The 24,288-nt window shown below is 36.7% G+C and overlaps 2 protein-coding genes across 3 annotated transcripts; one reads left to right on the top strand and one right to left on the bottom strand.

Moving 5' to 3' along the window:
• Positions 1–908: 908 nt before the first annotated feature.
• Positions 909–12,644, bottom strand: pnpla3 (patatin-like phospholipase domain containing 3). Of its 2 annotated transcripts, none has more exons than XM_079868255.1 (9): positions 12,428–12,644; positions 9,101–9,333; positions 7,376–7,441; positions 4,716–4,925; positions 3,830–3,890; positions 3,518–3,718; positions 2,708–2,840; positions 2,476–2,583; positions 909–1,409 (listed from the first exon to the last, which is right to left on the bottom strand). In XM_079868255.1, the coding sequence occupies exons 1-9, from the start codon at positions 12,627–12,629 to the stop codon at positions 1,136–1,138; spliced, it is 1,488 nt and encodes a 495-aa protein (XP_079724381.1). In that variant the 5' UTR covers positions 12,630–12,644; the 3' UTR covers positions 909–1,135. The 2 variants fall into 2 exon arrangements, with proteins under 2 accessions (XP_079724381.1, XP_079724382.1); XM_079868256.1 differs by lacking the exon at positions 12,428–12,644 and adding an exon at positions 9,992–10,304.
• sult4a1 (sulfotransferase family 4A, member 1) lies at positions 11,194–24,288 on the top strand. Its single transcript, XM_079868257.1, has 7 exons — positions 11,194–11,510; positions 15,583–15,713; positions 15,827–15,907; positions 17,069–17,195; positions 17,286–17,380; positions 19,026–19,164; positions 22,036–24,288. Exons 1-7 carry the CDS (start codon positions 11,342–11,344, stop codon positions 22,146–22,148), a joined length of 855 nt encoding a protein of 284 aa, XP_079724383.1. The 5' UTR covers positions 11,194–11,341; the 3' UTR covers positions 22,149–24,288.

Genomic DNA, 24,288 nt, shown 5'->3' with positions numbered 1-24,288 from the left:
GGAAGTTTTTCATATACATTTGAGACAGTGATATATATAATAAAATGCTTGAAAATGATCACTTTTGATGACAATTTGTCAGGCGGACAGCCATTTTTTAATCTTTTGGGGTATGTTGAGGGTGATATTTGACAGAAAAAAGGCAGCAATGCCCAGAATCTTTTTCTGCTAGTTTCCCCTATGTGTCAGGATACACCATGCAAAATTTTAGGGTTATATGGCCATTTATGTAGCTGCAGTACCTTTATATTCACAATTACATCATTCCGCCAAAAGCTTTTTCCAAAAAGGGTGTTTTTTGGCCCCTGAGACCAAACGGGGCCGAGTTGGGGGTGGTCATTATCAACTTGTGATGGCCCAAGGTATAAGATAATAGGAAATAATAGTGAAAAAAAGGTAGCAAAAACATCCTGAGGAGTGGACCTGGCTCCCGGCCTATTTGATTGTGAAAATTTTAGACACATATTAACATTAAAATCACTTAAAAATTAAAATGTTGTAATTAATTAAATAAATACAATACATTCTGAATTTTTGCACAATGACAGAAAGCTTTTCCATGCAAACATATACATATTAAAAGTGTATTTCTTCTAAAAAAATTTTTTTATTTTTTTTATACACACGCATACACAAATTACATTATTGAACTTCTATAATAATAACAACACATTCTGTCTTTTATCATGTTCAGTACCATTTGCCAAGAAATTGCTGTGAGGGGGAGAGAATGGAAGATGAACAGGCTCTTTAATGCATGATATCTGAAATCAAAAGATTGATGGGCTCAAACGTTTTATTTGATTGTACACATTTGTGGCATGGACTTGTGAGGCACATATCAAAGTATACTGAGGTCTTAGAGAAGTACTAGCACCAATTATAATGTAAACTCTGACATGCATACACTGTCCACATCAGCAAAACACAAGGTACAGGCTGATACAACAGATCAAACTACAAAACACATCTTTGGTTCTGAATAGAGAAAGGCACATTTGGAGATTGTTCAAAATATCACGGGAGGAGTGCTTGACATGATATATTTACTGTCGACGCTGGATTCCAGAGCATTTACCCACCCAAGCTCATCTCTCCCATTGCCTAAATTTGTAAATGTCATGTATATAGTTTCCTAAGCTGAAAAGGTTCTGCATTGGTCCATTTGCTTCTCATGATTACTTTGTGAGCCAACAATAAAGCACATCTGCTTAGAGGAAGGGCTTGTGTTGTTAATAGGACTGTCCGGTGGGTTTAGAGAAGAAGCCGCATTAAAGTCTCCTGGAAAAGTCCAGTTGTAACTATCAAGGTTGCTGGCAGAATGAAGTATGTGTCCGTTGTAGTTTGTGACGGGCATCTGTAAATCTACCATTGGCGGTTCACTCACGCATCTTCTCAAGGGGGCGTCACTGCACAATAAAAAAGACGACAAGACATTTTCATTTTGGCTGTTTAGTGGAATAACATTGATCTCTCATTTCTCATTTTAGGTATAACTTATACCAAAGCCCGTCTACGGAAAGCCTGTTCACTCCAACGCCCTATTAAGTCCTATTGGTTGTAGTTCTAGTTCCAATCAGAGCTCCACTGGGGACGCTCGCCATGAGTGCAAAATGAATGGGAGTCTATGGGGCTAGACGGCTAAATTTGTCTCTTTCACCCGATTGCCGTTGAGAAATCTCAGATTTGATTGTAGGTTTTGCAAGTTCAACATGGGTTATAGATCGAAAGTTGAATGAACGAGTACTTATTTATTTTCGATTTCTTACAGGTTGAGTTGTTGTTGCCCATAACACGCTAGCATTCTGCTAATGACGTCAGCATTCTGACGTCATTGACATTTTGAAAGACTTTTTAAAGCAAATAAGTGACTCTAAAAAATCTAACACCAAGCAATGTGTAATTTCTTTGCATCCCCTTTCAAAAATAACATTCAAATTACTAGACAAAAAATTATATCCTAAGAAAAGTGGATTTTGAGCGGGATAGCTCCATAGACCTCCATTCATTCTGCACTCGTCCTGTGAGCGCCCTCATATGGAACAAGAGTGGAACTGCAACCGGAAGTTTATTGAGTGGCACTTCTCCCCTTATTAGACATTCTCTGCTTATACTTCACATATTTATTCCAAACACAAAATTAATGAACTTGGATTTATTCAAATTTCAAATATTTAAGATTACAGATTTGAAATAAAAAATCAGACGTTCAGCCAACGGTTTGTGACGTCTGAGGCTGAAGGTGATGATACACGGCAACTTTTTGAGCAATGTTGATGGGCAATCTTGCCGAGCGATTGTTTCTTGGGCACTTTCACGTTGAAAATGGGCAATAGATTTCTATCTGGATAATTTAGATGGGTCGTGGGCCCTGTGTCTCATCTGGTTGCCCGTTGACAGCAACATTGCCCAGCAACATTGCTCAAAAAGTTGCCCTGTGTATCATCACCTTGAACAATTCCTGAGGGATCTTACCTGATCGTCTCTGACGCTGCACCTTTCCAAGCCAGTTTGTAAACACCGCCTGCTACCTCAGCAAGCCAGCGCACATCTGCAGGGACTTCTGGGATCCACTCCCAAAACCTTTCAAACATGAACAGCACACAGCCGAAGTTAAACAATCATCTGGACACAACACTCTGACATCCAGACAGATATCAACAGAGCCTGAAATGGAGTTACTGAGAGTACAAGTGATGTTCCTGACCTCTGAGCTGCAGAGTACGCTGATTCCACCGGCAGCGTGTACGGCATCAGCATGTAGGAGGCCACGCGCAGCGGAAGCAAACCAGTCACCTGTGCCATTAGACCATGCTTTTCTCTGCAGGCGTCGCAAAACACTGTTAACACATGCACATAGTATAGATTGAAGTTATACAGTCACAGTCACAATTTAAAGTTAAATAGTACATTCCTCCATTTAAATTGCCCAAATTGTGCTTTTTAAAGGTTCCTAATTTTGTTTTGGAGGTCTCCTACAATATTTTTATATGCATCCAATATATTTCATATATAATATACATTGCAGCGTCACCTCAATTCGCTAAACCCCTCCTTTCCAAGAGCCTCCTCTGCTCTGATTGGTCAGACGGCTCAGTCTGGGCTGCGTTCAACAAAACGCCCTGACAAAAACATTTTTTTTAAACAGAATAGGTGGCGCACTGAACACCGTTCTAACAACGCAAGAGTTGCAACTATGGCAGCTGAGAAGGCCATTCTTTGTGTTCTTTTTGAAGAATTTTCAGAGCATGATGAAATCTGTATAAATACTGCAAAATACGCTCGATGTTACAGTCTCTGCATTTGTAACAAATGTAGATTCATAAGACTGGAATTACTGATGACTCTTTTCAGCAGTTCAGAATCAGTTCTTTCTTTTGGGAGACAAGAACTCTATTTATCGTGCACTTTGATTTTTGAAACTTTGCAGAGCTTTAACATTCACAAACAGCTATTTTACATACTACATGAAAGGTAATATCTGTAATATCTCACATTAAGTATAATTCAGTGCTACCTTTCTTAATGGGCGTTGGCAGGTTATCCACAAGCTGCTCATCCAACCACCAGTGGTGTTTTCTCAAAAGGCGGAGTCTCCGCAGAACCCACTCTTTTGTGGTTTCTACCACGACAGGATTCTGATTGCCTGGGCAGCAGCAGGTGGGAGACGTCTGAATCAGAGCCATGTCTGCTCTAGGACACGCCGCTTGGAGCAAATCTATAAAGAGACATCACTGGTTATCTTCTAAACCACAGCACATATCATATTTGGCATAACGTCTGAATGAACATTTGAGATAAAGAGATACTAAAGATAAAAAGCACTCACTGTTTTCCTGGAGGAATCGGAAGGCGTCTTTATACCCACTCTGACACATCTCTGCCAGCACCTGCCAAACACATGCAGAGACCATGATTTAATTCATTATTTAAACTGAAATGAATTCAATTATGCTTGGATAAATATGAACATGAATGACTCCAATGAAATAAGAAATAGGGATTTTCTAACTACACTTAACTCTGGATTCATGTTTCTTAACCATTTAAAACTGGATAGAAATGACAGAAATTATCATGGCAAATTAAATGGGTGAAAACTAAGATGTTGTTATAAAATAAATTAAATGATCCAAAATATCCATCAAAGTGAGACTGCTAATCTGACAGTAAATACGTTTTAGGGTCACCATAAAATCTAAATTTGATAATTCTTGTTTTTTATGGAATATTGTAGTATTTATTATAAATGATTTATTTGTGTACATCAATACTTTTTTATTTTTTTTTATTCACGTGCCCTCGTAATCTTTAATTAAAACAACTTCCCTCCCCACTGGCAGCAACATCTAATCTCTTCTCTGATGACGTGTTCACTCACATGAGATCGACCAATAGCAAGCCACAATCATCCAATCAATTCCCCATGGACAAAACCAAGTCCTCTCCTACATTTTTTCTTGTTCGAGAAGCTGTTTCACTCAGATATACACAACTTCTGTTTCATGCCGACTTTAAGTTTTATGCTTATGTTGAAATCTGAAATTTGGAAATTTACAGTGCATGTTCTAGGAAGACCAAAGGTGCATCTAACAGCCACTGAGCAATAAATATGAGGCATTTAACAGCACGTTTCTCAAAGGCATATGTAAGACGGTGATTGTGTAATTGCATTGCAGCTCAGGCATGTGAATGTGTGTGCTTGGTGTTCTTACTTTGGGCTCTGGGGGGAACAAGGCTTTGCTCAGTCTGTACATGTTGTCACGATTGACTTGTATGCTAGTGTTTGTGAAACGCAGTTCATGGAAGCTGGGGGAATTGTCTTTTGGACAGATATCACACTCTCCTGAGAATGGAGAAACAGTGATGGTGTTCTTCAGCTCCGACTGGGGCAGGTTATCACTGATTCCACCATCCACATAACGCTGACGAGAAAGAAAAAGAGAGAGATGTGCTATTTTAGGTCTCATTGACCATTCTTTGATGAGAATGAAAAAAAAAGAATAAATAAATATATATATAAACACACACACACACACACACACTTTCTTGTACATCTATCTTTATGAGGACATTCATTGACACAATGTAATCTCTAGCTGCTTACCCTAACCTTACCCATCACAACTAAGTGCCTAACCCGAACCCTGACCCTAAACCTACCCTTAACCTAATTATAACCTTATCCCTAAAACCAAGTCTTGACCCTCAAACAGGCCTTTAAAGGGCTCTCAGAAAGTGAGGACCGGCCAAAATGTCCTCGCTTTACTCTCTTTGTCCTCACTCCAATGGTCTAAAACTCAAACTGGTCCTCACAAAGATAGTTGTACACACACACACACACACACACACACACACACACACACACACACACACACACTCTATGGTTTTATATATCAGGAAATCATCTGGTTCTTGGCAGGTCTGAAAATCAGGTAAATACAACCTCAAATGAACAACAACATGACATGACATATGACACTGTGTCATTATTTATTTAACAAAAATAAAGCCAAAATAGTGGTGAAGAGGTGATGATCTGGGCTTGTTTTGCAGCCACAGGACCTGGGCAACTTGCAGTCATTGTGTCGACCATGGACTCCTCTCTATACCAAAGTATTCTAGAATCAAATGTGAGCCAAAATTGGGTCATGCAACAAGACAATGATCACAAGCACACCTGCAAATCTACACTAGAATGGCTGAAAAAGAAAAGAATCAATGCTCTACTGGCCCAGTCAAAGTCCAGACCTCAACCCGATTGAAATGCTGTGGCGGGACCTTAAGAGAGCTGTGCATAAACAGATGCCCACAAACCTCAAAGAAATGAAGCAACGTTGTAAAGAAGAGTGGGCAAAAATTCCTTCACAACGATGTGAGAGACTTATAAGTCCCATAAGAAAATGATTACTTTAAGTTGTTGCTGCAAAAGGTGTTTCTACAAGCAATTAAATCATAGGGCGAGGGCGTACTTAGTTTGTCACACATGTCTTCTCCATTCTGGCTTTATTTTTATTAAATAAATAACGACACAGTGTTATATGTCATGTGTTGTTGACCTGCTAAAGACCAGATGATGTTTTATTATGTCCTGACACTTAAAACCATAGATTTCAAAACGGTGTCCTTTCTTTTTCACATGACAGTATATGTATGTCTACATAATATGTATTTGTTTTATACATTTATAATTGAACATGTTATGTATAAAATATATATTCTTTTAAATACAGATGTTTTCATAAATATAGTACATTTTTCCAAATTTAAAGTACAAACAGTACATGCAGCCTCTCAATTAATGTCAACATTAATGTCAACAAGCTGAATATATAATATAAGATGAATAATTTTGTACAGATTATACAATTATACTTTTCAATATAGAATGTCAAAACTACCCAAAATCTTTTACTTCGCCTCTCTTCCACTGTTCTTTTTAAGTTTTACATTTAGAGTTTGACTAACAGAACAATAAAATAATACATATACATTTTAGAACCACTATTTTGATAAAACACTAAAAGAGTTTTTCTCTCATTTTTTCCCCCATTTATAATATTAAAAAATATGTAAAGGAAGCCACCCCACATTCACCAGATCCTGATGACAAAATGATAGCTAGCCAGAGAGCAGCACTTTATTGATCCCTGATGGGACATGTGTTGTTTGTAATGAGGCATTTGCAGGCTACTGCGAGTTCAGGGTGGGCTGATTCAGGACTGGTGGTGTGATCAGACCACAACACTTATATAACAGCCTTTATTGGTCAACTTCACAGCTTAAATTTTCTCAATGAACCACTTTAGCCACAGCTTAATCTACTTAAAGTTTTGATAGATTTTCATTAATCTGGCTTTATTTATTTTTTTAATGCAAGTCATGATTAGTAAGTAGTAAGTATCATATGTATTGCCTGAATAAAGTCCAGGAACATTGTTCCATACAGTAACTAAATAATGAACAGCACTGGGCTGAAACTGTCAAGGTAAACAGAGACGAAGCTTTACAGGAACTGTTTGACTTCTCAGCTATTTCTATACATTGAAGTCTCCTCCCCTTTCTAAAGAACAAGTACACAATGTACAGACTATAGAGAGGAGGCTGGTTTATTTGCAGACACACTAGGTCACAGTTCTACCAGAAGACCTTGATCAAAACAATAAGCACGTTTAATACTCTTATTCAGGCCAATGTTAGGTCAGAGTGCCCCAGTGACTGAATTCTTTGAAGTGCAATGAACTCCAGTAGCAATGTCCCAATTCTTCCATATGAAATAAAATCCAACTCTCTAGCCATGTCACCTCATACATTGCCTCATGGATTGGCTGAAGTTAAAAATTACATCATTTCTGTTATGAACTTTAATACTTACCACACCACGGAAGGCAGGAGGGATTAAACCACAATATACGGGAATGAAGCAGCTACAAACAAGAGCCTGGGAATGGAGAGAAAACAGAAAGTGAAAATAGAGTTAAAGCAGTGTTATTTATTAGGGCCAAGTTAAAAAGATCAATATCTCTATTTTAATCGATTCTCATTTTGAAGAACTGATATCAATTCTTAAATCCCAAGAATCGATATTTTAGTCTATGCTGTTTTCAGTCGATGAATAAATAAAGCTTTGTAGCGCCTCCCATCCAATAAATCGCAATAAACTTTGTGCTTTGTAACTTCTGATATGATCTAAAGTCTGAGAGTTCAAATTTGTCACTTTTATTACGAAAATTAAACAATAAACATCATTTTGGCGCTCTTTAATGTGGCGTGACAGATCGCTGTAACGCCTCAGATCAAGCTATTAGTTACAGCATGAAATAAAAATAAATGAACATCAGAAGGTATGTTGAAAGATACAGTACAAATTACTGAATTCTGAATCATGTCTCATGTAATCGCTCAATCAGTGTTTCAACCGTTGGAAAGACGTCAATGAAACAGCTTGTAAATGTAACGTAATATTACATTTACCTCAGAAAAGCCATTCACCGAATATAAACTTGTTATTCAGCTAGATAAATGAACTCTGTTTTTGCTAAATATATAACATATTCATTAATCTGTTCTTTAATAATAATATTTTTATGACAGCCATCATTTAAATGTTTATATTAAAAAAATAGTAGAAAAATATATGTTATGTTATAAATTAAAAATGTATTATAACATTATTATAAAAAGTTATTTATGTGTAATTTAAATGCAAGTAACCTACTAATCAGTTAATTCTAACCTTTAATATTATAGTGATGTACCAACAGGGTTCTCTGTAGTTGAGAAATATTTTTTTTTCTTGAGGAAATTTGCCATGTACTGTACCTGACAGGCCCCAATTAATGGATATTGAATCAAATCATGAAATTTGTGCCAATCCCCAGCATTTATATACTAGTATAATATGTATTATGATTTTGAATAAGCTTTTCATTTTATATTTTTAATTTTTTGTTATTTTGTGCTTTTTTTAAAAATTATATATATTTTTTGCTTTAATTAATTTTTTTATTTCAGTTCTAGTTTTAGCCATGTTAGTACTTCAACTATGAATTATTTAATTTCAGTTCGTTTCCAAAGCAGCATTTGTAATTTTCATTTTTTTAAAGTCTTTTAAGTTCTTAATCTTGTGTTTTTACTTTATTTTATTTCTGCTTTATTTCAATTAAAAAAAAACAAACAAAAAAAAAAAAAACACTCTAGCTCAGATAAAGCAATAAATCTGAAGTTATTTTAAATTGCATTTTTACCATACCATGATATTGTTATGACCCAGACAGAATCTTCAGCTTTTTTGTACTTTATTTTGCACTACTTTTGAGGGAATTATGATTCTTAAATGTGTTCAACTGAGCTCTTTTGACAGCTGAAATGAGCTTAATCGCAATATTCATTAATGAACAAGCACTGGGATTTGCCTAATGATTCTTGGGAACTCCTCCAATGAAATTGAATGACATTATCATCATGAGAATTAGTGTGATGTCATGTTATGGCCCCATGAAATCATTTTCATATAGATAACGGTATATAAACGTGGGTTATTAAAGTAATAAAAGTGTTGACAGAAAATCATGTTTCTATGTTAAAGTGATGCCCTCACCTGGATGAGTTCATCTTTGGAGCTGAAGTCCGACACCAGAACATTTTGCCCGTCCATGACCCGTGTGAGTGACACACACAGTCGCCCAGAGGCCAGCGTGTGCGCATTGGACGGCAGGTCGCGATACAGGCCTTCACGTAGCACCTTTACTATGTTGAATGTTGGGTGCAAAGGGCCCAGATTACGCTTCCGTGCCTCCTTGGCAACGTTGATGACATCTTCACAACACTTCTCTACAGCAATGAAATAAATGGACACAAAAATTGGATTTAAGAAATATGAAAAGGAAGTCAAGAACATATTATTAACAAAAATGAATTGTAATACAGATATTGCACATTATTATTAGACATTATTAGCAATACACACAATCTCTGATCCTGTAATAAACCAAAGGTTGATTAGCTCCTGAATCAGCTTTCTAGTTCAGATACAACACGAAAGTGAAAGAATACAGTCATGCAGATGATATCACACAGACTTCCACCTTTGAGATTTACCAAACATGATATAATGGTTTCAGAATGAACTGTATTTGATTATGCATGGCTTGCATGCTTAACAAATGAAATAAGCTGCCTTCTAAATTCATGCATAAATCAAGTCTAGTAGGAATTGTGTGACTTGGTGACTATACCCGAAAAAGATGAGTTTAGTAAAAAGAAATAAAGAAATATTAAATAAAGAAATATTGAAATAAATAAAAAATAAATAAAGACTAAATTCAGTCTGTTTATCATCATAAATTCAATCCTGTCTCTTCTACCCATTTAAGGCAGGAAAATGCAGAAATCCCATATAAAACTAAAATCAGCAAAATGCCTCAAAAGTCTAGTTAAGCTGCCTACAAAGACAGCACTTTTGAAAGGGGCAAGCTGATGATCTGCATACCTAAGCACGCGTCAGTAGCGAGCACGGATGCAGTGAGAGCCCCAGCCGAGGCTCCGTAGATCTTAGTGGCCCCGCGGATCAAATACGGCGCTTGCTCCAGAAGACAGCTCGCAACACCGATGTGATAGATCCCTAAAAACCCGCATCCAGCGAACGACAGATTCCACCCTTCCTTTAAATCAAACATGACTGCGGCAAAATCTCAGGCTGTTCTTGCTCGCGTTGTAACTAGCATGCCTTCTGTGCAGGAGGAGTTGCTTGCTGTAACGTTTAGGAGTTTTGCTCTTCTCGAGTTATTGCGTCTGTCAGCATTGGAGCCAATAGGAAACTTGCTGCATAATAAAGGTAGAAAAGGGGAGTAAGCAAGTTCCTGAATAGGCGGGGCTTGTTTCTTCAGTCCACACTGCGCCTTCTCTCCACAATGTTGTCACGTGGTTTGCGTTACATTCGCCCTATTGTTTTTTTTTTTTTTTTTTTTTTACAGTCTATGCATTCGCCGAGCCAGACCAATCATCTTGAGACAATGGCATTGGCATAGATTTTAGTGCATGTTGCTTTCAGATAAAACAGCTCATTGATGCATTTTAGTCTCAGACTGGACGTAAGCCTATTCTGTGAAACCAGGGGTTTCAGAGACTTCTTGTAGTCTAATAATTTATATAGGCCTATATCAAATACCAATACTTCATGATGAAATTTAAACAATTATAATTCTTAGAGTACGAATGTCTGCAGGGAAAAATCATGCTGAGAATTGAATGCAGCTCAATAGATGCTTTTGTTACTGCTAGACACTAGTTCTCCAAGTTATCAGCAGGCATTTAAAACACTCTAATTTGATATTCATATCATTAACAAACATTATTAGTCATTACATAATGCTAAAAATAGCCTAGATCGTATAGCCTGATATATTGGCTACAATATACACTCGTATTTAAGTGTACATGCACGATACAATGTGTGCTTTGACTGAGAAATCAGTCAAACGTGATATGAATGTATTATTGTAGGCTATTAAAGCATGAACGGATTTAGCTTTCTCAGCAACCACAATTCGATAGTTTTACTTGTAGAAACGCGTTGTTTATTTACATAACTGATGAAGAGCTGGCGTGCTCGAGGATCCGCCCCGGACGATTGACTGGTGCTGATGCTGAGCATCACTGAGAGAATCCTATGACATCATCTCTACGCCACCTGATTGGCTGAAGGTCAAGGCGCAAGCAAAGCGGAACGTCTTTACCAAACAATCAAGGGCTGGTGGATATTAAATGCGTCCTCTTTTCCCCAAATCTTTTTCAAAAAATCAATCCCTACGGGCTTTTCGTGCTGTAATCGTTTGAAAGCATGGCGGAAAGCGAGGTGGACACGCCGAGCACCCCGATTGAATACGAGAGCAAATACTTCGAATATCATGGAGTTCGACTCCCTCCTTTCTGCAGGGGCAAGATGGACGAGATCGCCAACTTTTCGTTAAGAAGTAGCGACATATGGATCGTTACATACCCCAAATCAGGTATGAAATCATATAGCTACAGTTTTCATGCGCACGCTTTTCCTTCATAGCGGATGCAGAGGTGTTTTACCAAAATAAACGGGCATCACTTTTTTGCACAACATTTATTTTTAGACAATATGATTTAGATTGCATCAAAGCATGTTTCAGATAGCTTGTGAATATAATAACATGAATAAAAACCAACACACTAATATGCATATTTATATAGCATGTTTGTTCAGTAAAAATAGCACTTCTAGACGATGAAAAATATGTTTACTTCTATGTGTCTCATCAACGGCCTGGATGGCATTGGCGATATTATTAGTTTCAAACATTAATAATTTTCAAAATATTATAAAATCAGCCCTAATCATGTCTGGTCCACCCTGAGAGTCTGATGGCCACCTTACATTTTAGATGAGTTTGATTAAAAAAATAAGGTGTAAAGTTGCTTATTTTAGAGATTGTGTGATGTTTGGTTAATCAGAATTCTGGGTGCGTGTTTGTATTGTGTGTTGATGTGAAATAAAAAAGCAAGATGAAATGTTTGCCATGCCCACACGTGTTCATTCACTGCAGAGGCGCTGTTTCCTTTTAGGATATATTGCTCCTTCTCCCACGCATGCTTCTCAGTTTACTTGTGTAATAAGGCTGCTGAAAACAGACAAACTTTTTTTGTTGTCCTGCATCACAAAAAAGCAAGTTGGACTGGAACGTGCATATGCATTACATTGCTTTCAAACCTGCTTGCGATTTTGAGAAGCCAAAAAGAAAACCATCCTTGGCTTGTAAACAACATTAGGACAGTCTAAATGATATATATATACCATGATAGCGCCGTTATAAAGAGAAGAATTGAGAGGTAGACAGACAGCAGTGAGAGAGAATAGGGTCTGAAATGGCTTGGCTCTGCAGAGGATGTTGTGTCGCACCAGCATCTGTGTAATTGAGTCCGGAGAGCCGAGGGAAGGCCGAGCTCTGCTGCGTTACACACTGAAATGTGTGTCTCCAGCGGGGCCGTGATGGATGACAGGTCAACACTGTCACACGTTGCACTGCCAGTCGAATCTGCAGAGTAAACAGACATTGCCTTGTTGATACTGTAGGTGTTGTGGGAATGGGGGAGTCAAACATTACAAGCTTCTTGATACTTCTCAAATAAAAAACGAAATCAATCGAGGAAGTTTGCTAGTGCATAAAGTATCAATTTCTTTTTATTTTGAGTGACTCATTTTGTTTTCCAGTCCAGTGGGAGGAAGTGGCCACTAGGAGGGTCATGTCATGTGACCCTGTTGGTGTGTTTCCTTGAAGCAAAAATCGGTTGCAAATCAAACACATTCTCATTTTTTTCATCACTTTTATTTGACTGTCAAGAGAGGAGTAAAATTGATTTAAAATGGATTAATAAACCCACGTCATTGTCATACTGACACATAGACCCTCCTTATGTTTGTTATGCCCTTAAAATCCTGGATTCATAAAATGAGTTCCAGATCTTTAAAGAAGTTAACATAAGACTGTTTACAAAACATTATTCTAGGAATTTGTGCAGCAAATCAAGATTTTTTTTGGTTGAATATAACAGGGAGAGACCTGGTGGGGTTGTATTCATTTCTGTGTGTTTCTGTGTATGTTGTTCCTGTAAAAGTAAGCATGCAGAATTTAATGTTCTCTAATCATCATTAATGATGTACTGAATCCAATCAATGAGAGTTCAATGTACAGTAATGGTCAAAAGTGATTCGTTTTTAATGACCCTACATGTTCGATTGAACCATCAAAATATGAGGAACATATTTTCTTTAAAAAATATTTTAAATATGAGGGAAGAATAAACCCCTACACATGGTTAAGGTATTTATCTGGCAAAAGTATTTGGCAAAAACGGCTACAGGTTTATGCAAAAACAGAATGCATAGAAAAACTAAATGCTCACAGGAAAAGCATACATACAACATGATCAGTTATTAATATTTTGTTGGTTCTCTCTTGTGTTTGCATGCGTTCATGATTTCTTTGTATAACAGCTTGGCCAAAAATTATGTCCGCAAAATTTGCCATGTTTCATTGCGTTATCACAAACAATTGAATCCAAGCACAACTATGCAATATGATTACAAAATCTTAAACACATTTTTTATAAAGGGTGAAGATGTCAATTTTCCTAGGCTAGACATCACTTTTGGCCACTACTGTATATGATTTCCTTCCCAAAAAAGAAAAAAAAAGAAAAGGAAAACATAATACATTTAACATTTAAAGCATTTAGCTAATTCTGATGATGCTATTACAAAGTCCAACCTAAATTTTTTTTACACTATCTGTATAACTATTCCAATAGCTGTAAATAGATCAAATTTATGGTTGTAAGAATGTTTAATGGTGAACCTCAACTGGCTATATGTCATTTGAGGTTGATACCTCTGTTGTAGGAGATATATATACGTTATATATATATATATATATATATATATATATTAGGGCTGTCAAACGATTAATCACGATTAATCGCATCCAAAATAAAAGTTTGTGTTTACATAATATATGTGTGGGTATGGAGTATAATTATTTTCTATATATAAATACACACACATGCATATATATTTAAGAAAAATGTGTTATTTATATATAAAATATTTATATATAATATAAATTATATATATAATAAAAATATATATACACAGTATATACATGCAAATATTTCTTAAATATATATATGCATGTGTGTGTATTTATATATAGAAAATAATTATACACCGTACACACACATATATTATGTAAAAACAAACTTTTATTTTGGATGCGATTAATCGCGATTAATCGTTTGACAGCCCTAATATATATATATATACATATATATATATATACGGCATATACGTTGGTTATATGGTTAAATTATATAATTGCCACAACATAGAATAGAGAGAAAAATAAATAAAATAAAAATAAAATAAAATAAAATAAATTATATAATTGCATAATATATAATGAACCCCTCGCACCAGGGCCCCGGTTACCCCAGCTATGGCCCAGTGTATGATTACATACATTTTAGAGTAACTTGATTGTCCTTTTAAGAGGAAGGGCCCGTCAGAAGGCATTATGTGTTTATTCTGTTATTTAATGAAGTTAATTTATACTTATCTGCTCTCAAGTAAACAAAACTGCTCGATGAGAGCAAAAGAGACACATTATGATCATTTCAAGGTCATTTTTGCATTATGCCTTTGTTTTGTGCTCCCATAAGGCCTGAAAACTTATAAAGAAAAATGAGTTCTGCTGAACTGGCAAAACTACTACTAAACAACCTCAACTAAACGGAAGATAGTCACATGCCAGCTTGTTCTTTTTATCTAAAATGAGCAAAAATAAGAAGTGAAAGAGGACACTGATACGCCTCCACACACGCACACACACACAAAACAAAGAGTGAGAGAATAAAATCTACTTGATTATGTACACTTAATACGATCAGTCCACAAACTTGCATTTTTTAGAGGATCCAAATAAAATTTTCCAGGCTTTAAAGGCTAATGCTTTAATGTCAGTTGTCTAATGCTTGTCATGTGTTTCTGTCTTGCATAATTACTCTTACAATTAATTTGTTATGGCTTATAAATATTTCATTTGTACATTTTGTGCAAGATGTTTTCTTGGAATGTGACATCTTCCTGTTGGTCAGTACATTCAACAAAATATCCTTTTATTAACACCAAAACTAAATGTCAGAACAAACTTATATATAACAAATAGATAAATAAAATTAAAATATCAGATCTTCACCTGTTATCAATAGTAATTCTGTAGGACGAGTTAAACGGAGGGGCTGCTTCTCATTAGCTGGGATGGTCAAAACTAATAAAAAAGAAAAGAAAATAATTATTATCAAGATATCTAAAAAAATAAATAAAAAAAGTCAACCAAAGAATGGTTTTAAACTGGTTTTGGGGTTGCAGGTCAGGCTATATTCAGGCAAATGCATGCGTTTACTAATACTCAATTCAGTTAAGTGCAGCAGGCAAAGTCATCTTTTTCCCATCAATAATACATCCGATATGGCTTTCCTTCCTGCCTCTCACACACACAGGCACGAGTTTGTTACAGGAGGTGGTGTATCTGGTGAGCCAGGGTGCGGACCCAGATGAAATCGGCCTCATGAATATTGATGAGCAGCTTCCTGTGTTGGAATACCCACAGCCGGGGCTGGAGATTATCCAGGTAAACTCTCTCTCACGTGCACATATTTACCAAAACTATGGCCTTCAGCATGAGAATGCTGACCTCTGACCTCTTCGACTGACAAACCGCAGTTTTATTTGTTGTTTACGTAGGAACTGACGTCGCCTCGTCTGATCAAAAGCCACCTGCCGTACCGATTCCTGCCCACAGCCATGCACAACGGAGAAGGCAAGGTCAGCTGGAACACAATCCAACATATTAATCATGACTTCCAATCGTTCATTAGGGCCTATTCACACAAAACTTTCTCTATTATTATACATACCATTGATACCTTTATTCAGCAAGGATGCAATAAAGTGTTTAGAAGCGACAGACGTAAAGACATTTATAACATTACAATGAGTTCTTTTGACATTTCTATTCAATCAAAGCATCCTGAAAAAAAAAATGTTCACAGTTTCCACAAAAATATTAAGCAGCACAACTGTTCTCAACATTGAAAATAATAAAAAATGTTTCTTTACCAGCAAATTAGCATATTAGAATGAGGGATCATGTGACACTGAAGACTAGCCTGGAAATCCAGACCTCTAAAAGATTAATGGTCTGGCATCGACTAATGAAAATCGCCCAGCTCGAGGGGCGGCACCAAGCATGCATTTGAAAATCTCACTGCACGCAATTGGATAACACTACGACCAATCACAACAAGCCCCATACGCTTAGCTACCAGCGGAGCTAACTGCTAGATTAGACTCTTGCCGTATCCGGTCGGCAAACCAGCAAAAACGCCCTTCTTGCAAAGGAACGATTCAAGCGCCGTCTTCTGTTCCTCTTTTAGATAAAAAGCCAAGTCTAACTCGTTCATTGTAGCGGCCAAAGCCGTTTCAAACACCTGGTGTTCATCCATAGCCATCTTGCAATGTTTACTAATGACTTCGACGTCGCAGCGCTGTCGTCTTCTGTTCATCTCGCCTCTGGCCCGCCTATATCAGATAACCCGATGTGATTGGTGCAGCTCAGATCGAGGGGCATATTTAATGAGCATCATTACTCGACACCAGAGTAAACTCACTGAGTAATGATGTAAATTCAACTTTGCCATCACAGGAATTACATTACATTTTTACATAATTACATAATTTTACATAATTAATTACATTTTAAAGGCTTTATTAAATATAGAAAACAATATTACTTTTTTAACTGTATTTTTGATCAAATAAATGCAGCCTTGATGAGCATAAGAGTAGTACAGTAGTGTACAATGGATTGCATTAGTATTTTACTTTGCTTATGGTGTGAAGAGTCTTTTCATCAGTGATTCACTTTTTGTATAGATTTTGGTATGAATATGCCATTCGACAAACATATCAATGTATGTCCTCTAGGTGATATATATGGCCAGGAACCCTAAAGACCTGGTGGTGTCCTACTACCAGTTTCATCGCTCTCTACGAACCATGAGCTACCGGGGAACGTTCCAGGAGTTCTGCAGGCGATTCATGAACGACAAGTGTGAGTAAGAGACATGACACAAAAGTGACAGGTTTGCTCAAAAGGAAAGTGTATGAGAATGAACTTTGTCTGTTTCCTGTGTCTCTGTAGTGGGATACGGTTCCTGGTTTGAGCATGTTCAGGAGTTCTGGGAGCATCGCATGGACTCTAATGTTCTCTTTTTGAAATATGAGGACATGTACAAGGTACCGCCTGCATTGAGACACACACACACACACACACACAGAATTTCTCCTACCACAGTGTGCAGTTTTCAATTTTGTTATTGCAAATTCTAACGAAAATGTTGCTTTTTTAAAATCTATTTTGTAATTGATTTTTAAAAATGTATTGCTCGATTGTATTTGTTTGTAGACATACTATTACAGTATTTATGAATATTTTGAATTAGCATTTATTTTTATATTTTCAAGTTTTAGTAATTCTGGTATGTGATTTATGTATATGTTTCCTGTAAACTGTGATGCAGAGATGGTAAATGATCTTAAATTCATCACATAGCGTGTATGTACGCATACCGCTTCATACAATCTTTAAAAAATAGTAGTGTGCAGAATATTCAGTGTTCACTATTTCTTATTTCAGTAAGCGGGGTGTTAATATTGTATTTTAAACATACCCTCTTTTACATTTGTCTATGTAGTATCAGTACAAAGAGGCCCCTAATAATCACCCATTATCTCAGTTGGTACATTTCATTCTTAACAGTTTCCTGCAAAGTTAGATAGTAGTGTGTTATGTGTGTATAGGGGGATCACTGATAGTCAGTCTACTTGAATATGTTGTTTCCATATCTTTATGGGGTAATGCGATTAAGAGAGCTCAGAGTCCAGCAGGAAAGCACAAACAGACAAACAGAGACACACTGCATGTGACAGAGGCAACAGACTAATGTATAGAAACATACAGATAGATAGGACACCATGTTCCAGGAGTCTGTTATTCTGTAAGCAGAGACAGAGGTCAGAGACTATATGCTGAACATAAAGGATATTATGTATGTAAATATCAAATATGATAACACTTTACAATAAGGCACCATTGGCATTAACTAGCATGAACTAACAATGAGCAATATATATATATATATATATATATATATATATATATATATATATATATATATATATATATATATATATATATATATACACACACACACACATACATACATACATATATGTTTGTATATATATACATATATACACACATATATATATATATATATATATATATACACACACACACACACACATATATATTTTTTTTTCTTAAACCTTAAAAATGTCCATGTTGTAACTAATGTTAACGCAGATACAACTTTTGATTTTAATAATGTATTAGGAAATGTTGAGATTAACATTAACTAACATTAATAAATGCTGTAGAACTATTGTTAAATGTTAGCTTAACTAATGTCAATAATTAATGCTAACAAATAAAACCTTATTGTAGAGAGTTATCGTATATATAAAACTGTTGTTTTCATTGTTTCAACACTTCATAAGTTTAAGAAATATGAATTAAATTGCTATTATTGTTTAAAAGTTTATAAATAATAAACTAAAATAACATAAAATATAAACAAATAGCAAAAGTTGCATGAATTAGTCGCTTTGCATAATGTACTTTTAGCAATTTAGGTTTTTCTGGACACAGAACAGCTGGTAGATATAAAGTCATTTGAAAAAGTTAATTATGTAAGCCTATTACGTGTTCATGTATTCATCTGAGTAAGACCAAGGTGTGAGTCATAATTACATAACTGAAAGACTGTCATTCTCTCTTTCTCTCCACCTTTCCTGCTGCCTGTAATTGTTGACTCTGGAGGATCTGGGGACCCTGGTGGAGCAGCTGGCTCGATTCCTGGGTATCGCGTGTGATAAAGCCCAGCGGGAGAGCATGGTGGAGAGCTGTAACCAACTCATTGAGCAGTGCTGCAATTCCGAGGCCCTGTCCATCTACCGGGGTAAGAGACAGACGACAGGAGAAAAAGAGGGCGCTCGAAGGTATAAAGGGGGGGTGCAGCAAGGCTAAGGGATAGTGTACATTCAGAAGATTGTTATGCAAAAGAAACCTCCTCAGTAAGTAAATAATTGAGCACAAAATATTAATTTGGCATTTTATTACCTCATGATGACTCGCGGTACTGTTATCACTTGTAGTGGTTTATATCGTTTAAAACGATGGTGTAATTGAAGAATCAGAATTGAGTATTGCAGGGAGCCGTGTAAAGGATATAAATGAAAGATGCATGGTTCTGCACTAAGCATGGACAAGTTTATAAAAGGACTGCTTGTTCCAGGTAAACGTATAAAGCAGACGATGAATCTACTTTAAACTTCACAACTACCAAAACAACGTGGCTAGACCAGACGCGAGCGGCGCGGCGAGAAAAAAGCAAACAGAACCATTATAACCAGTGATGCTTTCTACACTGGATGCATCGCGACATGACAAATCCCGGACAGTAAACTGATGCCCCGTTCTATTTCTAACGCAGGCCTACTCCAAGCGCTCACACAACTTCTGCTTTGGCCAGTATAGACAGCCTCATCAAACTGTTGCTGTGCGAAGCGACAACCATCACGACCGGTGTAGACACTGTGTTTTAAAGACTAGAAAATATGACGAGACATACAGTATCTTGCCCTTGGATTCACCAGTACAACGGTGGGTAATAAAGAGAGACCACAGTGTGTTGCCTGCTGTGCCTCAAAATATTAGCTTCTGACAGTATGAAGCCAAACAAGTTAAGACGCCACTTAAAGAAGAACTCCGGTTCATTTTTTTGTACATTTGGAGTGCTGTCAATACAGAGAACAACGACAAAAATTGGTGTTGCCTACACCGTGTTATTCTCTTTTTAACATTTGCACCCTGTTGACTTCAATGGGGCAAGTTTTAAACCTGCTTTTAGCCTCTTAACATCCTTGATGTGTCATTACAAGTGCACAGGTCATGTGAGTGATTCCTTCAGAGTGAACACGGTGAATCTGACTGCAGTAGATGTGAAAGATATTAATAAAAATTATATTTATTTAGCCAGCGCTCATACCTGTATTTACATCCTGTTTTCGGTCAAAGTCCATAGTAATCGATTGTCGAGTTCACGCGCATTGGTTTAGTACCTATGATCACGCGCGTGAACTCGACAATCGACTACTGTGGACTTCGACCGAAAACAGGATGTAAATACAGGTATGTGCGCTGGCTTAAATAACATAATTTTTATTCATATCTTTCACATCTACTGCAGTCAGATTCACCGTGTTCACTCTGAAGGAATCACTCACATTTTCTGTGCACTTGTAATGAGGCTAAAAGCAGGTTTAAAACTTGCCCCATTGAAGTCAACAGGGTGCAAATTTTAAAAAGAGGATAACACGGTGTAGGCAACACCGATTTTTGTCGTTGTTCTCTGTATTGACAGCACTCCAAATGTACAAAAAAATGAGCTCAATGTTAAAATTGACCGGAGTTCTCCTTTAATGCTGTGACACACCATGCCGACGTCAAAGAACTAGCTGATTCGCTAAGCTGAACAGCCAATCAGAGGGATCTCTCTCACCTACAAGCTCCGCCTTTGATTCGTCATGAATCGGCTGAAAAACGCAGACGCGTCTGACAAGAGCCAACGGAAAAAATAAGACGTAAAACGTGTGTCCCGGCCTTAAAGTGATAGTTCACCCAAAAATTCAAACAAAAACTTACCCTCAAGTTCTTCCAAACCTGGTTTCTTTCTTCTGTTGAACACAAAAGGAGATATTTTAAAGAATATTGGTAACCAGACAGTTGACGGACCCCACTGACTTCCATAGTAGGAAAAAAAAAAAAACCATGGAAGTCAATGGGTGCCATCAACTGTCTTAAGAGACTTCACATCACAAACACAGTACTGTACTGTATTGTACTGTACAATGTTTCAAGCAAGGTCATGTCTGAGAGTGTCTTTATGTGGGCGCACGTCAGGGGGGGGCATGAAAATATTTTCCTCTGAAAGGGGGGCCCCGGGTCCGCAGAAACGGTTTGGGAACCACTGCCATCAAGTGGTGAATATGCATGGTGCATCTTTATTTCTATGGAAATTTCTGTTGCTATCTGTTGTCTTTTTCCTATTATTTTGTTATTATTTAATAAACTTAATGAAAAAAAAACCCTTTTTTACATAAAAGAGAGAATTTGCCATTTATTTTAGATTATTTTATCATTTGCACTTTAGTTCTGTTTTGTTGTTTTCTTGTGTCTTGTTCCATTTTCTTTTAGTGCATGGATTCTTGGCTTGGCATGATGCTGACTACTCACTACATACAGTACAGTAGGGAGTACTTATTATATAAACAGTGAACATGAAGATGGAAAATGTGTGTGAGAGAGGTACAAGAAGGTGAGTCTGGGTGATGTCAAGTCTTTAAGCAATGTTCTGGATCCGATTGCCATAATATTGGTTACCATAAAAAATTCTGAATTCTCAATAAAAAAAAAAAATCAAATAGGCTAAAGAAAAAATATGCACTTACAATGCAATTAAACCAAGCCAGCATTCCGGAAGGTATGAAGCATAAATGTGAAGCTTGTATTTTTGTTGACACACTTAATTAAAACATAAATTATTCAGTAAATTTTTATTATTATTTGAGGTGTATAGTTATAGTTAATCTAAATTGTCCTTTTTAAAATGGATGGATTACCTAACCTGTCTGACTGATGTAATTCCTATAAGTTCTATCATATAAAAGTATACAAATGCTGCCAATACAATTTAACTAGTGTTGAAACCAAAACTGTGAGGTAATGTTGAAATCAAGAGCTCCTCTAACTCTGTTTTCACCTGCTTCAGGTCGTTTTGGGCTTTGGAAGGACGTTTTCACTGTGTCCATGAACGAAAAGTTTGATGGTGTTTACCGACAGAAGATGGCAAAGTCTGACCTGACCTTTGACTTTAACCTGTGAGGAAGCGACACTGGACTATCCGTTAACGGCTCAAACAACAAACCAACCAACCAATCACCTGCTGTGCTTAATGTCACCTGATGGACGTTCCCCATCCAGATTTTATCTTTCCATCCCCACCATCTCTTGCTCATCAATGCTTTCATTAGCTACTCGAAAGTTAATTCTTAGTACAGTTACTAAGAGGCTTTTAATTCTCTTGTGTATTTGCATTAACATTGCATCAGCAGTGCTAGTCCGAAGTGTAAGCACAGTGCTTGTTGCGTTTGCACATTGTACAGAGCTATTCCATATCCCAAAGGCGCTTATGAAATGTGTATTTATTAAAAATTAGAAATTAAAATGATTTAGACTATATTCTATATGCTAAAGCCCTTACGACAAACTCTCAGGAGGATTCTTGAAATCATTGGCTAATAGATGCACCAAATATGCAGTCATCCAATCACAACTCAGGTCGTGAAAACCTGAGCCTCATGATGAATGCTGATTGGCTCCTGGCCAAAAGATCTTAAAGTATGTGTGGAATGTCATTTCGCTTCTTCTTGTGCACCTCTCTTAGTGGCTTCTAGACGGCTTTGACTTATATGGTATGTATAGTATGGCTATTCACTGATACCGTAACGAAAGGTAATTCACATGGTTATGTTCACTTGATTACATCTATTTTCATTTTTGAGTGCATCACATCTATTTGCATCATCCCCAGGATCATTCACATGAACATACACTGTGTCGAAGAGTAGGAAGGGGATCTTTTTAGAACATTTCACATCAGTTACATGCATATCGTAATATAATGCATCAGAAGTGTTGTTATGAGCAGATATGAGTTTGTATTTCATCATTATGTTTTGGTCAAAAGTATAAAAGATGCGCAAGGTGAACTCAGATACCAGCACTCATAACAAAGTGACTCACATATCCAACAATTGCTGAGTTCAGAATGGAATACTAACATACTATGTACTTTACTGTAGCCTACAGTATGCTATTGTTAAAAAAATAGTATGTATGCATTATGCCACTAAATAGTTCAATCAGTTGTATGCCACATTGTCACATGACCTCATTAAGCGCATGTTTAATTCAGAGAGCGATGGTTGTGTCAGAAAATAAAATGACTATTTTGCATTTTTGATCCCAAAAATCTCTTGGCATTCTGATCATATAATGACACGATAACATAGATATTACATCTGGTTCATTTAAAGGTGGAGTGCGTTTTAATGTGGCATTCTGTTTTCTAGTTTCAGCCATGGAATAAAACAAAAAAACATAATTTAGACTTTTTATCTCAAAGTTCTGAGTTTTTTTCTCTTGCGAGTTTTATTTCTCACAATTCTGAAATTTTTTCCTCGCAATTGCAAGTTTATATATCGCAATTCAGACTGTTTTTCTCAGAGTTGTGAGATGTAAACTCACAATTGCGAGCTATAAACTCCAAATTGCAAAATATAAACTCACAATTCCCAGAAAAAGAATTTAAATAAAATTTCACAATTGACATATTTTATATGCAATGGCGGAAACAAGCTTCATGTTTTCTGTGCAGTGTGCACTAATGCACATTTGGAAAAAGCTAGTAGGTAATCCGATATTTAATGCATACAGAAAATTTGCATACTGCGCACACTATACTGTGTACTATAGAAATAGTAAGAGTAGTATACTAGGATGCTATTTAGAAAACAACACATGGCTGAATTTGAAATAGCACATAGCATACTACTCTATACCCATATAGCAAATAGTATGAGTAGTATGCTATTCCGAATTTAGCCAATCACCTAATTCAGGAAGAGAACAGACAAGAGAGAGGCTGAAACCTCACATCCAATCAGGACGCTGCGTCATCAGTGTCACTGAATTTATTCCTCTACACCATTTTCTCTTTCTTCACGCTCATACTCCCTTTCCAGTGCTTACCGTCTCTGGTATTAGCCTGATTCCCCACAGCTTTACTGTGTGGGACTCAACCGAAACTCATTGGCTACTATCAACATGTCCTGCTCATTCTGCAGATTTAGACTGCTATGCTGTTTTATGTAACTCAACACATTGTTTATTTTTTGTCAGTCTTGCTTGCTGGTTTATTAATAAAGTGACATCTTCAGGCCTTGGAGTTCAGTTTGCCTAC

The sequence above is a fragment of the Squalius cephalus genome (assembly GCF_949319135.1).
Source record: "Squalius cephalus genome assembly, chromosome: 4".
Lineage (NCBI taxonomy): Eukaryota > Metazoa > Chordata > Actinopteri > Cypriniformes > Leuciscidae > Squalius > Squalius cephalus.
Note: the sequence above shows the minus strand (reverse complement) of the source record. Positions and strands in the feature narration are given on the sequence as shown.

Bases quoted from the DNA above. Each gene is read 5' to 3' on its own strand.
- pnpla3 (XM_079868255.1), bottom strand. From the start codon at position 12,629: ATGTTTGACTCCCCCATTCCCACAACACCTACAGTATCAACAAGGCAA. The intron at 3,719-3,829 runs GTGAGTGCTTTT...GTCTCTTTATAG, and splicing joins CCGATTCCTCCAGGAAAACA to ATTTGCTCCAAGCGGCGTGT. The intron at 2,841-3,517 runs GTAGCACTGAAT...ATGTGTTAACAG, and splicing joins GCCAACGCCCATTAAGAAAG to TGTTTTGCGACGCCTGCAGA.
- sult4a1 (XM_079868257.1), top strand. From the start codon at position 11,342: ATGGCGGAAAGCGAGGTGGACACGCCGAGCACCCCGATTGAATACGAG. The intron at 11,511-15,582 runs GTATGAAATCAT...TCACACACACAG, and splicing joins CGTTACATACCCCAAATCAG to GCACGAGTTTGTTACAGGAG. The intron at 19,165-22,035 runs GTAAGAGACAGA...CACCTGCTTCAG, and splicing joins GGCCCTGTCCATCTACCGGG to GTCGTTTTGGGCTTTGGAAG.